Source organism: Tenrec ecaudatus, chromosome 14 (assembly GCF_050624435.1).
Source record: "Tenrec ecaudatus isolate mTenEca1 chromosome 14, mTenEca1.hap1, whole genome shotgun sequence".
NCBI lineage: Eukaryota > Metazoa > Chordata > Mammalia > Afrosoricida > Tenrecidae > Tenrec > Tenrec ecaudatus.
The window spans coordinates 125,501,453-125,519,658 of NC_134543.1; the positions used below are offsets into that span (position 1 = coordinate 125,501,453).

The 18,206-nt window shown below is 38.4% G+C and overlaps 2 protein-coding genes across 7 annotated transcripts in view; one reads left to right on the plus strand and one right to left on the minus strand.

Moving 5' to 3' along the window:
• HERC1 (HECT and RLD domain containing E3 ubiquitin protein ligase family member 1) overlaps positions 1 to 18,206 on the minus strand; it is a 196,610-nt gene that overhangs the window by 154,939 nt on the left and 23,465 nt on the right. For all 6 annotated transcript variants that reach the window (XM_075531186.1, XM_075531189.1, XM_075531188.1 and 3 more), the window contains exon 2: positions 428 to 1,387. In XM_075531186.1, coding sequence (XP_075387301.1) covers positions 428 to 1,357 — 930 coding nt within the window. In that variant the 5' untranslated portion in view covers positions 1,358 to 1,387. The remainder of the gene's footprint in view (positions 1 to 427; positions 1,388 to 18,206) is intronic.
• Positions 2,100 to 2,570, plus strand: LOC142425976 (large ribosomal subunit protein uL23-like). Its single transcript, XM_075531458.1, has one exon. It carries the CDS (start codon positions 2,106 to 2,108, stop codon positions 2,568 to 2,570), a length of 465 nt encoding a protein of 154 aa, XP_075387573.1. The 5' UTR covers positions 2,100 to 2,105.

Sequence of the window (18,206 nt, forward strand, 5' to 3'; positions counted from 1 at the left end):
TTCGTGAGTCAGAAGAGGACTTTATAGATTGTATTGGGCATATGGGCTAATATCAGACTTAAGGACTTGATCTGAGGCAGTTTCTCAATATTCAATTACTCTTGCATATAAAGCTCTTTCTTATATACATATGAATTTCCATGAATTGAATTCTATAGGGTACCTGGACTAACATACTCCTGTAATTATGAGGCTGTGAAACTATAACCCTGACTCCTGAGCCAATGGTCTTTAATACCAACAAGCCTGGCTCTGAATATAATGCATACAAACATGCACAAGTTTCTTTACTCAAAGCATTTAAAATATTACCTATCTTAACAATCACCAAAGTATTCATTCACACTACCATCAATTTATTAAAAGTTGTGCTGATTTCCCAAAGTTGACAGATAAAAGTTTTAAAGCTGCTATTTAAAATACCTACCAAGGAACACCTCATCTGCATTAATATACTCATAAAGCAGTCAAAGCTGATCATTCCTTCCTGGCTTGATAGTAGTTTGCTTTTCTCCAGGGTATTCACAACCGCCGAAGCCCCCAATGCCATTTCTATCCATTCCAGAAGATACCGCAAAGAACCTCGCTGAGCTGCTAAACCAAGCAGCAACTCAGAAGCTAACCTACGACCTAAAGTGTCTGCCCCAGAATTGGGAATAGTTACGCCTTTAAGAAATGTTGTTACTTGTGATAAGCAGTCCAAGCCCATAGGAGGAATCTTGCTTTCATTTGCTAAAGATAACGGTGGCAAAGAGCTCACGACTTCAATCGCAGTATGAATAACGTCGTTGCAAAGACTCAGACCAGGTCCCGACACAGGCATCATCCAGCTTTGTCTTAGAAGTGCAAATAATAAACTTAGGCCAGTTCGAACACCCATTTCTATAAGTGCATCAGTGCTGGACCGTGGACGTTCACTAACAGAATGAATATCTGCTGACCCAGAGCTGCTCTCCGGAGAATGCTGCTGCTGTTTCACTTTGCCTTTGTCGTGGTATTTATTAGAAAGTGCATAAAAGACACGTTGGAGTACAAGCAATCGTTTCCGAAGTGCCCCAGCAAAGGGGGAATCAGAGCATACCATCTTTGCCAGGGCAAGCTGGCTACTGAGAAGGGCGTCCAAATAGTGGTCCTGCTCATCACTGGAAAGAGACTCACGCTCAAAGTCTGGCAATTGGGGTCCTTTGAGGCACAAAACTTGTTGGGGCAAAGGTACAACTTCCTTGTTGCTGACTAGTTTAGAATACAGAACAGCAACTCCCTCCCTGGTAGCAATCGATTCGCTGTCCTCGGTAATCCAGGAGCTGTTCAAGTGTTCAAGCCATTTCAGTTTCACTGGTGGAACCATAGTTGCCATGGTGATCTGCTTACTCTTCAGCCATTAGTTCTGAAAAGAAAGAAAACAGTCAAAAACCTACATAAAGGATGTATAAGTGTCTGCAACCAGTGATTTCACATCGGTGAAATCCACATAACATCTGGAGTTTAGTTAACAGTAGTGCGCCCACATTAGTTTTAATAAACATCCCTTGGTTAGATAGGATGTTAACATTATGGGGAACCAGAGCAAAGGGAACTAAGATAACTAGAAAAGAGACATAATACACAAACACACGGGTATAAATATACATAATTTACCTGTATAAAGACATTAAAATGACAAATCCAGGGATGAGGAAAATTCATAGAAGTGAGGTAATTTTCTGAAAGTAATTTTTCCCCCCAAGAACATTTGCCAGTTGTGATCATAGGACAGGATGCTAATGAGAATCAACTTCCCTATGCAGAAGTTTGTTGCGCTAAGGACAGAGAAACCAGAAGAGCGTTGGGCTGCATTGAGCAGCTCTTGTTAGGTGCTGTCCAACTTCTGGAGGCCTTACGTATTGTATAACAGGATGAAACCCTGCCCGACCCCACGCCATCTTCATGGTTCTTGGTGCATCTGAGTTCACTGTTGTGGCTACTGAGGGCACCTTGCATTTTCACTGGTCTTTCAAAAACCACTGACAACTGGCAGGGGGGCGGTGTGTGTGTAGGGGGTGAGGGGAGGGGGTGTGACAAGGCTTTCTAATCCCATAAAGAGTTACAGTCGCCTTTTCACGAAGATGGTGCCGAAGGCAAAGGAGGAAGCTCCTGCCCCTCCCAAAACGGAAGCCAAAGCAAAGGCTTTAAAAGCCAAGAAGGCCGTGCTGAAAGGCGTCCACAGCCACACAAAAAAGAAGATCCGCACGTCACCCACCTTCCGGTGGCCCAAAACCTTGAGACTAAGAAGGCAGCCCAAATACCCTTGGAAGAGCGCCCCCAGGAGAAATAAGCTGGACCATTATGCCATCATCAAGTTCCCCTTGACTACAGAGTTTGCCATGAAGATCGAATATAACAACACACTTGTATTCATGGTGGATGTCAAAGCCAACAAACACCAGATCAAACAGGCTGTGAAGAAGCTCTATGACATTGACGTAGCCAAGGTCAACACCTTGATCAGGCCTGACGGGGAGAAAGCATATGTTCGACTGGCTCCTGACTATGACGCTTTAGAGGTTGCCAACAAAATTGGAATCATCTAAAGTGAGTCCAGCTGGCTAATGCTAAATATAAAGTTTTTCAATATATTAAATTTAAAAAAAAGAGTTACAGTCTTGGAAACCCACAGGGGGGCAGTTCTACCTGTCCTACAGGGTTACTGTGAATCGGCATCCACTTGACAGCAGTGAGTTTGTTTTTCTGTGGTGGTCTGGTTTTGTTTTTACTTTATCAAGAGGTAGAGAACTGTGCTCTGAAAACATCCGCTGTATTATAAAGCTACATACCACAGAAGGTCAACAAGCTAAGCAGTAAGTCTTTTAGAAGCAGAGCAGGGAGGCATGTTAGGAAGATTATAAATTCAAGTTCATGATCTGCCAGAGAAGGTGCCTCATGAACCTGGGGGCACTGAAGGGCTAACAACCTAAAAGCCAGGTAAACCAAAGTAGTCTGGCCAAAACCCAAACTAAAACCCAGGCTTGGCTCAACCTAACCCTCCCTCTGCCTCCCTGACAGAGAAAAGAAAGCCTTTTAAACTTTCATATGAAATTCTCACCACTTAATAGAAAATTGCCAAGCATACCTAGAGACTAACACTATTCTAAAACCCAAGCAGTCAAGAAAAATGGCAGATCCAACGATGACCCAAGTATCAGAGTTAGCAGACAAGTCTAACATGTATATCAAATCATCCCTTTCCCTTTGCTTAAAAATTCTATAGGCTCCACTCTCACTCAGATTAAAAGGTACAACTTTAAAATCCTTACAGTGAATGTCAAAAAGTCACCATAGCCAAGGCCTGGCCTATCTACTACTTCTCTGGTCTCTCATCTCATCTACTTGTTCACTGCTTCCTTGGCTCCAGACACATTGATTTTCTTGCTGTTCCTTCCGCATGTAGAATACTTGCAACTTTCTCAGGCTGGCAATCTCTTTCCTCAAAGAACAGCACTACATATTCACTTACTTCCCCTTCTTCTATGCTCAAAGGTTTACTTCTCATATTTCTCACATGATAACCTACAGAAAATCACACCCCCTACTGCAGTCATTCTCTTTCTTCCTTCTCTGCTTTAAGTCTTCTTTATAGCACTTACCACCCTTTGACGCACTCTATCTATTGTGCTTGGGGGTGGGGAGGACACTAGGAGGCCTGGTGATGTCCTGATTAAATGCCTGCCTTGTGGTGACAGTCAGCGTTTGTAAATGGCTTAGCCTTGGACAACCTACGAGGCAGTTGTATTCTGTCCCTTTGCCCTATATGGGGTTGCTATAGTCAGCATCGCTTTGATAGCGGCAAAAGGGGTTTGGTATTTTCTGTTTTTAGTACCAGCCCTAGCAGGGTAGATTCGAAAAGGACAAAAATTTCTCAAACATATTTTGTTTACTACTGTATTCATAGTACACAGTAAGCGCTCAATAAGTATTTGCTGGGGAAAAATTACTTAAAAACAAAAGAAAAACTAAGTTGTCAAGGAGAAAATATTCTCAAAACATTTATCCCCAAAATAATTGGCATCCAGACATGAGAAAATGAGTCATAAAGCAGGCTACTAGGGTTCCCATTTATACACACACGGGTTAATTCCAAACAAGACATGTTTACACAATGACTGCAATCAGTGGATAATTGCAGACAAGTTCTCTAGTAATACACTTCTCAGTCTCACTGGGGTGCCTTCGGCAAAAGATTCAATCAAAAGAGTAACTTCTGAGAAGATCAACTGGGTCTGTTTAATTCAAGGCAGAGAGGTTGATTCATAAAGTTATAGAGACAGATTTTTGAGATTCTAAAGAAGTCATTTTGACAGTTCTTCTCTAAGGACCCCAGATGATCATGGAAGCTTACTAAGAAGACTTAAGAAAATTGAAAACTGTACTGATGAGAATAAAGGCTAAGAAAGTTGTACCAAGAAAATTTTTTTCCCATCCCTCATTCTTCAAGTGTAGAAAGGGCTATCCTAGTAAGACTTCATTTTGAAACCTAATCCCATCCACCCCACATCGCCCACTTGCCCCTTCAGTCTTCTTTTATTACTAAAACACAGAGAACACTTAAAAGTAAGGGCTCTTTGGGACCCATTGAGGATGCCCCAAACTGCCCTTTTGATGTAGTATGCGTTGAAGAGAGCAGAATTCTCAAGGAAAGCGTGACAGAGATGCAACCACCTTCGGAAGGTTATACACCTAGATAAGAGGGTAAGTTATGAAACAACAGCTTCATATTTTTATATTTTGGTTTAATAAAGATTTTTATGATTTTTTAAATTTAATCATTTTATTGGGGGCTCTATGTCAAGCACATTTGTACATTTCTTGCCATCATTCTCAAAACGTTTTCTTTCTACTTGAGCCCTTGGGATCAGCTCCTCATTTTTTCCCTCCTTCTCTGCTCCCCCGTCCCTCATGAACCCTAGATAATTTATAAATTTTTGTTTTTTCATATCTTGCACTGTCCAACATCTCCCTTCACCCATTTTTCTGTTATCCATATCCCCGGGTGGAGGTTATATGTAGATTCTTATAATTGGTTCCCCCTTTCCACCCCACTGGCCCTACACCCTCCTGGTATCGCCACTCTTATCACTGGTGCTGAAGGGATCATCTGTCCTGGATTCCTTGTGTTTCCAGTTCCTATCTGTACCAGTGTACATCCTCTGGTCTAGCCAAATTTGTAAAGTAGAATTGGGATCATGATAGTGGGTAGGAAACATTTAGGAACTAGAGGAAAGTTGTATGTTTCATTGTTGCTACACTACACCCTGACTGGATCATCTCCTCCCCGCGACCCTTCCATAAGGGGATGTTCAATTGCCTACAGATGGGCTTTGGGTGTCGAGTCCACACTCACCCTCATTCACTATGATATGATTTTTTGTTCTGATGATGCCTGATACCTGATCCCCTTGACACCTCGTGATCCCACAGGCTGGTGTGCTTCTTCCATGTGGTCTTTGTTGATTCTGAGCTAGATGGCCGCTTGTTTACCTTCAAGTCTTTAAGACCCCAGAAGCTATATCTTTTGATAGCCGGGCACCATCAGCTATCTTCACATTTGCTTATGCACCCTCTTTGTCCTCAGCAATGGTGTGGGGAAGGTGAGCATCATGGAATTGAAGTACAAATGCATTATATATAAGAGTAAGGATTCTTTTCCATGATAAAAGTCAAAAGTCACAATAAAATGTTAAAATATGTACCAATTAGCACCATAAAAGTTTTTAGGAAGCAAAAATTATGAGAAATTCAAGGAAAGATAAATGAAAATACACTAACAAAGCAAGATTTTCATAAAGCATTTTTAGTAGATAGATCAAGTGAACAAAAAATGTTTGAAACTAGAAGAATTTTTTTTAACATTTTAATAGGGCCTCATACAACTCTTATCACAATCCATACATATACATACATCAACTGTATAAAGCACATCCGCACATTCCCTACCCAAATCATTCTCAAAGCATTTGCTCTCCACTTAAGCCCTTTGCATCAGGTCCTCTTTTTTTTTCCCCAAAAATAATAATCTACTCTTTCTACTAATGGGATCTATTGCTGGATTCTCTATTCTAGACTACTTGTCCATTCCTATACCATTAGTGACTGGATGAAAGTAGCTTTATAAAGGTCCTGATGACTCATAAAGTGAATCCCTAACCTTTAAGTTCATGTATTCAATTCCCTCTCCCAACACCCTACTTAGATTCTAGTTAAATTGCTTTAAACTTATATATTTTTAGGAAATACAATTAATTTTTTTAATTTGTCCTACCCAAGAACCATAAAGTCATTTCCAACTCTGGGATATTATGCCTTTTTATGTGTCCCATCTTATTTTAGATTTTCTTTATATAAGTTCTTGTGTCTTTCTCATGAAATTAAATTTTAAGTATTTTTGTTCGTGCGCCCATTATGAATGGAATTTCCCCATCTTTTTGTCTAGTTAACTTTTGTTATCCAGTCATCTGAGTATACAACTCCTATACTTTTTGAAGTTACTCAGGAAGAGAGCAGATAATTAATCAAAGAAACAAAGACCATACAGCAAAGCATGAGGGTGGGGCTTGCAGAGGGGAAAGAGGATTAAGAGTATTAAAAAGATAGAACAGATATAAAGGGCAAGGAAGTCCTCAGGGAAGACCAAAAATAAGACTTTGGGGCCAAGGTGTGGCACCCCATCAGACTCTGCCACAAAACACTCCTAAAGGCCAACAAACAGTCCTGGAACTAACTATAGGCTTTTCCTTTTTTCTTTTTTTTTTCAGTCATTGGTTTGTTGTTGTTGTTTTATTTTGTTTCTTTTGTTGCTTTGTTTTTCTCTGCCTTGTTTTTGTGCATGCTTTTCTCTCCACAGGTTTGTCTAAATAAGAAAGGCTGGATGAGCAATTGGAGGAGAAAACAATGGAACCAACTGTCCAGGAGGACATGGGAAAAGGGAGTGGGGGGAGGAAATAGGTGTTAACAAACCATGAGACAAGGGGGCAACAAGTGATCCAAATCGGTGGTGAGGAGGGTGTAGGAGGCCTGGTAGGGCATGACCAACGGTAATGTAACCGAGAGGAATTACTGAAACCCAAATGAAGGCTGAACATGATAGTGGGACAAGAGGAAAGTAAAAGGAAACAGAGGAAAGAGCTAGGAGGCAAAGGGCATTTATAGAGGTCTAAATAAAGGCAAGTAATATGTAACTATATGTATATATGGGAATGGGGAAACAGATCTATGTGCATATATTTAAAGGTTTAGTATTAAGGTAGCAGATGGATATTGGGGCTCCACTCAAGTACTCCCTCAACACAAGAATACTTCGTTCTATTAAAATGGTATTCCATGATGCTCTCCTTCCCGATATAATCGCTGAAGGCAAATGGGTGCATAGCAAATGTGGTGAAGAAAGCTGATGGTGCCCGGATATCAAAAGATATAGTATCTGGGATCTGAAAGGCTTGAAGGTAAACAAGCGGCCATCTAGCTCAGAAGCAACAAAGACCACATGGAAGAAGCACACCAGCCTGTATGATCACAAGGTGACAAAGGGATCAGGTAGCAGGCATCAAAGAACAAAAAATCAAATCATTGTGAATGAGGGGGAGTGCAGATTGGGACCCAATACCCATCTGTAGGCAACTGGACATCCCCTTACAGAAAGGTCGCGGAGAGGAAAAAAGCCAGTCAGGGTGCAGTGTAGCAACAATGAATCATACAAGTTTCCTCTAGTTCCTAAATGCTTCCTCCCCCCACAACAATCATGATCCCAATTCTACTTTACAAATCTGGCTAGACCAGAGGATGTACACTGGTACAGATGGGAACTGGAAACACAGGGAATCCAGGATACAAGATCCCTTTGGTACCAGTGCTGAGTGGCGATATAAGGAGGAGAGAGGGAAGGTGAAGTAGAAAGGGGGGATTGATTACAAGAAGGGCCCACATATAACCCCCTCCCTGGGGCATGGACAACAGAAAAGTGGATGAAGGGAGACATCGGACAGTGTAAGACATGACAAAATAATAATAATTTATAAATTATCAAGGGTTCATGAGGAAGGGGGGAGCAGAGACGGAGGGGGAAAATGAGGAGCTGATAGCAAGGGCTCAAGTAGAAAGCAAATGTTTTGAGAATGATGAGGGCAACAAATGCACAAATATGCTTGACACAATGGATGGATGGATGGATTGTGATAAGAGTTGTATGAGCCCCCAATGAAATGATTAAAAAAATAAAAACATAAAACAAGAAACAAACAGGAAGAAAAGGACAGAGATATAGAATCAGCTGTAAGTCATTATCTATAACACACCTACTAAAGCCAAAAGACAAAGATTAATAAAAAACAAACAAAAATCATTATATACTATCCAAACAAAAGTATTTAAGACCGAAGTTTATTAAATTAAATATATATAACAATAGAATCTAAGAAGTAAAATGTATTACTTAAACTACATGTGCTACCTATAAGAGATAAGACACAAAACATCATGTCTTAGTAAAGTTGAAAGAAAAATGTACACAAAATATACAATGAATTCTTAAAATTCACCAATAAGGAAATCTAATTACAAAATGGACAAAAGATCTTAACAGACACCTTACCAAAGTAGATACACAGATGGCAAATAAGCACACAAAACATGCTCAACATGCTTATCAAATAATTGCACCTTAAAATAGTAAGAAATCACTCACTACATACCTAAGAAATGGCTAAAATCTCAAACACAAACACCATAGTGAGACTGTGAAGAAGCAAGGATGTTCATGCAGTGCTGGTCGGAATGCCAAGTGTTGGAAGCTACTCTGGCAGTGTTTTACTAACCATCAGTCTACAGGCAGCCATCCTGTTCCTAGGAATGTCCACATGTATGTCCACATAAAATATTTACAGCACCTTTATTCAAAAGTGCCAAAAACTACAGGCAAATTAGATATTTCTCAGTAGGTGAATAAATAAAGGTTGTATTATATCCATATAATGGAGTATTGCTTAGCAATAAAAAGAAATGTGCTATCAAGCTATGAAAAGACATGGAGAAACTAATGTATACTGCTAAATAAGAGAGTCTGGAAAGGCTAGACATTGGATACAACCTTCTGACTAGAGGAGATCAGGGGAGTGGGAGGATGAGCAAGTAAAGCACAGGGCATTTATGGCAAACATCCATTTGCTGAAACCTACAGGGCTGTACAACAGAGTCAACCCTAATACACACAATGGACTTCAGTTAATAGTGTTATCGATATTGGTTCATTAATAAATGTACCACAGGATTAAAAGATGTATTAGGAGAAACTGTGTACTAGGGAAAATCAGAACTTTCTGTTCTTTCTCTACAATTGCACAGTAACAAAAAACTGTTGCAAGAAAACGTCTATTTAACATGAGGGGGTCATTTAAATTTTCCAGAAGCAGAAAGGAAGATCATTCCTTGGCATTTTTTCCCCAATTGCTGAAGAAGGACTTTGAATGGAAGGAAATTATCTGGCCTGTAGTAAAAGTGTGGCATTGTCTATTAGTCTCAGTTTTAGAAGATGGCGATTTGAAGTATAGTTCTATATTAAAGCTGCATCATATATTATGAAAAATGTCAAAATAATAGGGAGCTAAAGTAATTTCTTGCTGAAAATGTACCCTTTAGTTTGGGATACCTCACACTAATTAAATACACATTTATTCTATGTACTCTGCTAATAGGACCATGTCCACAAAGGCTGGAAAAGTCAACTGCAATCAGTAAACTTGTTTATGTCTTTTATATTCTTCCCTCTAAGTGGGCAAAATGGAGAGAGATACAAACTGGGCTTCATTATAAAGACTTAAAAAAATAGAAGACAAGTTGGTGATTATTTTATCCTAATCCTTTTTTTGGCCTATGGTAAGAGCAAGTTTTAGAGTCTCTTCTGACATCAACTTTGGTCTTTTCTTTCTTTCTTGTTTTGTTTTTTTAATGACCTTTTGCTTTCTTCATGAAGGATGTTCTTGATGTCCTCCCACAGCTCAACAGGTCTTTCACTAGTGTTCAATGCATCACATTTGTTCTTAAGATGCTCTCAAAATTCTGGTAAGATATACTCAAGGTCATACTTTGGCTCTCATGAATTTCTTATACCATTCTTCAGCTTCAATCTGAACGTACAGTAGCCGTTTGTGTTGTTGAAAAAGGTATTGGGGAAAAAAAGGTATTTGTTGTGAATATGTTGGTGGTCTTGCAAAATTCTATCATGCGATCTCCAGCTGCATTTCTATCACCAAGACCATGTTTTCCAACCATTGTTCCTCCTTTCTCTTTGCTTCCAATTTTTGAATTTCAAACACCAACAATTATCAGTATATCTCGATTGCATGCTTGATCAATTTCAGACTGAAGATTTTGATAGAATTCTTCAATTTCTGCATCACTAGCTTTAATGGTTCATGTGTGATGCAAATGGAAACCCTTAAGAAGTTTAAGAGCTGAACAGAAGACTTCAAAGGATAGCTGGAGAACCCACAGTATTCAAATGAAATTGCAAATCACCTGGAGTCAGAAAACCAAAAAGGAAGAACATGCTGAGCATCTCTGAAAAGGAAAGAGCTAACGTAAAACTGAAGCCTTGAGTTGCAATACTTAAAGATTCTATGGGCGAAATATTGAATGGTGCAAGAAGCGTCAGAAGAAAATGGAAAGAATGCAGTCACTGTACTAAAAAGAACTAATTGACATCCAACCATTTCAAGTAGTAGCAGATGAGCAAAACCAAAGGTTCTGAAGGAAGAAATCCAAGCTGCACTGAAAGCATAAGCCCAAAACAAGGCTCCAAGAACTGATAGAATACCAACTGAAATGTTTCAACAGACTGATAAAACACTGGAAGCACTCACTCATCTATGCCAGGAAATGTGGAAGCCAGCTAAGTGGCCAAGTGTCTGAAAGAGATCTTTATTGTACTCATTTCAAAGAAAGACAAAACAAAGCACAGGGTTTAAAACAGTTATCATTAACATCACATACAAGTAAAATTTTGAAGCTCATCCAACAGTTGCAGTAGTACATGAAGAATGTTTTTAGGATCTGGCTATACTGTGACAATACTGTTTTCTTCTGCCTATTGTTATTGATATAATGTGTGACAGGAATGATTCTTGGGATGTAAAAATAGAGTTCGTAGGCCAATTGCCTTCTGGCATTAAAGTGGATCTTTAAATGGATTTAAGACATACCTGCAAAGAAGGCTCTGAAAAGACTCGCCGAGAAGGGCTGTAGACAGACTGAAGGGGAAAAAAGGAACCATTTGGCTTTCTGAATTTTTTTTTTAAACATTTTATTAGAAGCTCATACTGGCTTTCTGAATTTTTAACTAGTGGTTTCTGCCTAAAGCTGGAAACATCTGGTGCCATCAGGGAAGGCTACTCTAGGAGGCTGACCGACAAAGGCAGCCTGCACACAGCCAGAAATGCTTCCCAGGCGACCACCAGGGTCCACTTGAGTTGAAGGGGGAGAAATGCAGCAATAGAGACGGGTTGAGTCTTGGTCACTGACACTCGTGGACCTGGTTCACAGAGACTAAAGGGGAAGACGAGAGGGGGTTGGCTGGTCTGAAGTTCATGACCTAGCCCAAGTGGGCTGGGGATTGTTGAGAATTTGTGTTGGAGCCCATGATCAAAAGGCAAGGTGGCCAATGGGCATCCTGGTGAGGATAATAGGCAAGGAGCCCCACATTGAGATGACCAGAACCTGAACTTATGAAAAGAAGATTTTTGGGCCTGTGAATCGGTGCATATTGCTGACTTTACGGACAGCCTGTCCTGATTTGACTTAGCTTATGGATGTAGACTTACAAGGTTCCAACTGAAGATATTTCACATCAAAGAACGTGTTTGTCTCCTCATAGTCCTGGGTTGACAGAAGTGGGCAACATGAAAATGTGATACCAAAGTTGGGGGGATAAAGGCATAAAATGGCTGGCTTACCAACTTTCACAGGTGGAGCACATGTTCACAGAGTTGCAGGATTACGGTGTAGGTGCTCACATAACTGCAACTGGTAAGTATATCGTATTTTTTGTTTTGTTTATTTATAGAATATTATACTCTATAAAAAGCTCTGCTTGCTCCATGCATTGCCTTTCAGAAGGCTTTGTTAGCCTGAATGTTGACTTTAGCACTCTTCCCCATTAAGACACACAGATTAACAATGCTTAACTGCCCCAAATCAAACACATAATGAAATAAAAGAGAAGAGGCTGGCTGTCATTGCTATTTAGAAAGTGAGTACAGCTAGAAAAGGAAGGTTTTCTGAGTTCACTGGGAAACTGTTTTGCTACCTCAATATTAAGAATGAGTCAAATAAACCAGGATGCAGATATGCTTATTCAGCAAGTACTATAAACAAAATTGAATGAAACTGATGGATTGCCACTTGTTTTCCAGAAGAACCACCAATTCACAATCCTGATGAACCAGCTAAATACTGGCAAAGAAAAAATATTTATTACTGGTTTTGTTTTGTTCAGATTTACAGTGATGATTTAAACACTAAAGGCCAAAGTCTCCTTTCCACTCCTGGTCCAATGCATAAATCCAGATTTAATTAAACACATAAAAATTGTCAAATTCATTGAAAATAAAGCAGGGTTACAAAACCACCAAGAGACTGGAGAATAAACCAATTAACACAACAATTATCTTTCTAAAACCACAATAAACCAGAAAGGCTGACAAATTTAAAGATATTCCCTCAAGCAAATTTATTAAATTGTGATGCTTTCAGCATCCTCTAGACAAACAGAGCAATAATTAAATCTGCTATAATAACCTTCCCCCATAATTATCTTTTTCATTCTAGAATTTCTATCTCTCATATAGAAAACTAGACCCGTTGCCATTTAAACAATTCCAGCTGATAGCTACTCTGTATAAGGTTTCTGAAGCTCTAAGTCTTTGTTAGCAGATAGCTTCATCTCTCTTCTGAGGGGCCACTACAGGGTTTGAACCATCAACCTGTGGTTAGTGATCCAGCACTTACTCTACAGTGCCCCTGGGGGTCCTTTTCATACAGAAGTACTCTGAAAACTAGAAAAATAGGTCACAGTTAGGCGATGTCTTCTATAGTCTCTAACTGCTCACTACATATCGCTAAGGAAAGAATGAAGAATGTACGTGATATGAATAAGCTGAAACATTATCCTGAGAGTAATCAGTTAGACGCAAAAGGAAAACATTAAAAGAGCTAATTTAGTCAAAGGTGGTCATCCCATGAATGCTAAAACCATTAGGAAAAAATTGCACTTTCACACAATTCTAAAATATCACTTACTAGACTACTCATTAAATAGCTAAGTGACTCATTAAATAACAAAGTGAGGAAAATGTGCATTTGCAACCCAGTGACCTGGTGGTGGCAGTCTCCACGTTAAACAAGTGATCAAACTCAGCATCATCTGTAACGGGAAAATGTTTTATTCACTGCCTCCTGAAGACAAGAATACGCAGCATCATGTACACAGAGTTATGTTCATGTGGCAAACATGTAGCCTGGATACATCACATCATCATAAAGAAAGAATTCAGATTTGTAGCACATTCTACAAGACAATGGCCTACACTTCATTAAAGTTAACATTACTTTTTAAGTGACAGTAAGATTGTTCTAGATTAAGACACATAAAAACAAAAGACAATATATGAATGTGACTGGGCCCTGAAAAGGGGGTTGGAGCGCAGCTATAAAAGATAAGTGTATAACAACAAAGAAAAATTTAAATGAAGACATTACCTGTGAAATGCTGAAGGAATATTTTTTTCTAAGGTACTGTAGATATTGTGGTTATGTTGAAGACAACCCTTAGTTTTAGAAGATACACAATAAAATATTGAGGGGAAGAGTATCAATGATGCCGACAACTTGCTCTCAGTTAAAGGAAAATGTGCTTAGACGGTAGAAAAATGAATTTGCACGAAATATTATAATATGTGGATCTAAGTTCATAATGCCTACAGGTTGGGGACATTTTCCATAATAAAGGGTTGGAGGGGATAGTAGAAACAGCTGAACTAGGCCCAGTGGTGCCCCAATGTTTTAAAAAGAAGGAAAAACAGATTCTATTTTACAATGTAAGTATACCAGAGTTAAGGAGTGATTAGGATTTGCACCCTCATTGTTAGCCATGCTCTTTCTGAAGGAGCCTGTAAAATAAACGCATTTATTCAGGAGACTGCCCGTATTAATTTCCCCTTTTGACATAACCATTCTGCTTTAGTAATTAGAGTAATGTCATCTCGATGAGCTCAGAAGAGCAAGATTTATAATTCCCTCAAAAAAGAAGCTGTAGGAAAAAGTGCCTCCCATAAACACACACATTAAGTTGTCCATCTTCCCTACAAGGAAAATAAAAGCCAGACAGCAAGATGACAGGCTTACTTATGCTTATATTTGTACACAGTTCCCACAACGAAATCATTTTTGTGTGTGCCTGTTTTCTTTTTCTGATTCTAAGTCTCCATATCTTAAATCTTTAACCACACCTTTATTGTTTTAAAATATTATAAATTAAATCCCCATGACTGGATGTAAGCAGCAGCAGAACATCTAAATGGCACAACTGATCTGGATATGTGCTGTATGCTGGATAGCAAGCACACTATGAAAACCTAACGCAGAAGGAACGGGGAACTTTTCTTGCTGTTGTCTCTTCTCTGGGGTTGACAAAAATACCAGACCTTAATGCAACACCTGTCAATATCCAAGTAAAACTTACTGTAGCTATAAACCCACTACCAATTGAATAGATTCCAACTCATTACAACTTAATATAGGATTTCTGAAGCTCTAAATCTTTTTGGTGAAGTCTCATTTTTCTCCCCCAGAGCAGTTGGCAGGCTTGAACCACCAACCCTTACAGTCAGAGGCCCAATCAATGTGACAGTGCCACTAGGGCTCCTTATTTCAAAAGTTTATTTCCAAGCTTATTTCAAAAGTTATATGAAAAGGCAAAGGAACTAAAATAGCTTAAAGAATAAACCTTATATCCTTTTAGAACCAATAAAGAAATATAGTGAGATGTACATAAAATATAACCCAATTCTAAAAAGAAATATTACATGAGCGAATGATTAACAAGGCACTAATGAAAATATACACAACACATCACAGAATAATTCTACATATGCCACCCCATGACATCTTCCTGAATTACTAAAAAGGAAATCCATTAGATTAACACCATTCCTTTCCCCACCCAGTACCCCCACACACACTGTACTGATAATCAGAAAAAGGTATTCACACACACACACACTTTTAAAAGCCCATCTATAGTATCCCAAAAGAACTATATTTTTATTATGCTTGCTTATAAAGTTCAGTCACTCATCTTTTCATTTAGTATATTACATAAAAGACTTATTTTCTGTCAAACCACACAATCAATAATCTTAAATTCTACAGAAAAATAAGATGATATACTATTCATTCCCTCCTAAAATTATCCTAAACTCAAATATATTTTTTGCCTACTCATCCAGCCTTTACTAACAGGTCAGCTATTAGTGTGTGAGTTGAGGGATTGGTAGGGAATGGGGGGAGAGGGGGAAATAGGGGTGGAGGGAATACGTACACATCTCAATTTTCCCAGGACATTAATTACCATTTTATTCACTTTTCCTAAATGTGCTTTTTTTTTACTGTGCAAGAGAGCCAATCCCTTATCGATGTCCTCTTTTAAGAATGCAGGATTACAGGGTATATAAAACAACATGTGTCATTTCTGTAGAGAGAAATCTGGAAAATCACCTCTTAGCAGTTAACAATGATTGTTTTCTGAGTGGTAGAACTACAGATGACTTTTTCACCTTTCTTTTTTATTATCTTCTTAAGCCAGCTTTTACAATGACTTTTCAAACAAGCATACAGTTCTTTTCAGGTCTGAGACAGAGTTATTTCATTTGCTAAATGCAACCTTTCCTTTCTGACACAACTCCTCTCGTTTTATTTATTTATTTTTTCAGCTCTCATTTTGAAAGAATGCACTACTCTTCTCTGTTATTTTCATCAAGAACCTTAAGAAATGGCTACTACTAAAACAAAAATTAGCTTTGGGAGAAAAGAACACAGCTTATTAAAATAAATTATTCCTCTTATAATTTTTTCTTTTTAATTATGGTGAAAATATACAGAAAATATATGGTACTGGTCCTTTTGTGGCTGACTTACTTCACTCGGCACCATGTTTTCTAGATTCATCCCAACACTATCTTTTAAGAAACAGAAAGCCTAGGTTAAAGAACCACCTTTGCTGTGGAAAGAACCTACCTAAATATCTTCCAGGAATATTATGATCAAATGAGAATATATGTGAATGTGCTTTAATTCAATGGGCAAAGGAGTTACTATTACTATAAATCCATGAATAAACTATGTAATCTCGGATATAAGGTATAAAATGGGGATGTCTTAGTAAGTGATCCCCAATTCACTTCTATGTCTGAAATTCTAGTATTAATCAAATAACCAAATTCTCTGCCATCAAGTCTATTTCAACTCATAGCAACCCTATAGGACAGAGTAGAGTTACTCCTTAAGATTTCAAGACTGTAAATCTTTAGGAGAGCAGACAGCCTCATCTTTCTCCCTTGGAGCAAGTGACAGGGTGTGAACTGAGACCCGAGCTTAGAAGCTCAGTCCTCAGCCCATGGTGCCACTAGGGCGCCTCTGGTATGAACAGTGTCCTCTTAACTCAAGCATCTCATCTACCTCACCTTGAGTACCTTTTTTACGGTTCCCTGATCTTCCTGTTTTCTGTCTTGCCTGGGACAGCCAGTTCTCCACATTCTTCTCTTACGGCCCTGATTGTCTGAAAGTTAAAGAAAATATGTCTTTTCTCTCTAAACAGACTTTAAATCTTCTTTTTGTTTTAGATTTAATGCTTTCAATATGCCATACTACTAAGAGTAGTGGCTATATCGTGAACATGGACTCTGAAGTCAGGAAGTTTCTCCACACCACTGTGGTAAACCGTCTTCATCATGAGACATTTATCTTTAGCCTTTCTTCAAATCCTCTCATTCAAAATTTCCTGAAAGATCTTCCTGAGGTCACTAGTTCGCCAAGATGTTATGAGGTAGAAAAATTGTCCCATGATCAAATAAATTTGTCAAACAAGTTTGTCTTACTGTAGGCCTTTTTATGTTACTATATACTATGATATTCCAAGCAAAGATAAAGTCCATATTATTTCCTAAGTTTATCTGACCCCAGAGCCCTCTTATCAAGGATCATTACACTGGGATGTGTTGCTGTGTTTTGTTAATCTGATTCAAACATAAAAGGCCTGCTCACAAACTCTCGCTAAGAAATTGGGCTCATAAAACTAATACCCGCTGCCCTGCACAAATTACTTTTGGATTTTAATATGCACACTGACCTCTTAACAGAACAGACACCAATTTCCAACTATACGCTCTAGGAACCAAGCTATTTATACCTAATGGCATGTTAACCTATTTATTACCCAGATATCTTCTCAACAGAGTGTACTTATTCAATGTTCCTAAAGTTCTCTGAATTTTCATAAAAAGCATTTGCATTCTTTCCTTAAAAGAATACCACCACAGAACTTTGTCAAGTTATACTAGAATCAGTGATGGTATGGTATATAGTAGCCTAAACATATAACTTGTATCAAATAAATGAAGAAAGCATAATAGAATTTCACTATTTTAGAATACCTGCTGAATTAAAAATCCAATCCAATAATTAATAGCTGATAACATCATAATAAGAGATAAAACCGTACACACCAAACTGAAAACAAACCACTCCTATGACAAACCACTCTTACCAAAAAAGACAAAAATCAAAACTGAATCTAAATAATTTACCAATGTACAGGCAATCCAGGATACAAACATATTAAAAGTCATTGCAGAGATGCAGTCAGAAAAATTCGACTATGAGAAGCTTCTCAAAGAAATCATTTTAATAAAAATTATAGGGGGCAAGGGATGAAAGAAACACCTACAGATGAAAAGTTATTTCATTAACATGCCAAGCAATTATAACACCCGGCCCTTGTTTGAATCCCAATTCAAGAAAACATGTTATATATCTACAACCTATGATAATTAACCAAGGAAATATGAAACCTGACAATATTAAATGTTTAGTAATATTGTTATTTAAATGTGATCATTATGTTATGTTTA

What these genes read in the sequence shown, in the direction of transcription:
- LOC142425976 (XM_075531458.1), top strand. Translation starts at nt 2,106, where the DNA reads ATGGTGCCGAAGGCAAAGGAGGAAGCTCCTGCCCCTCCCAAAACGGAA.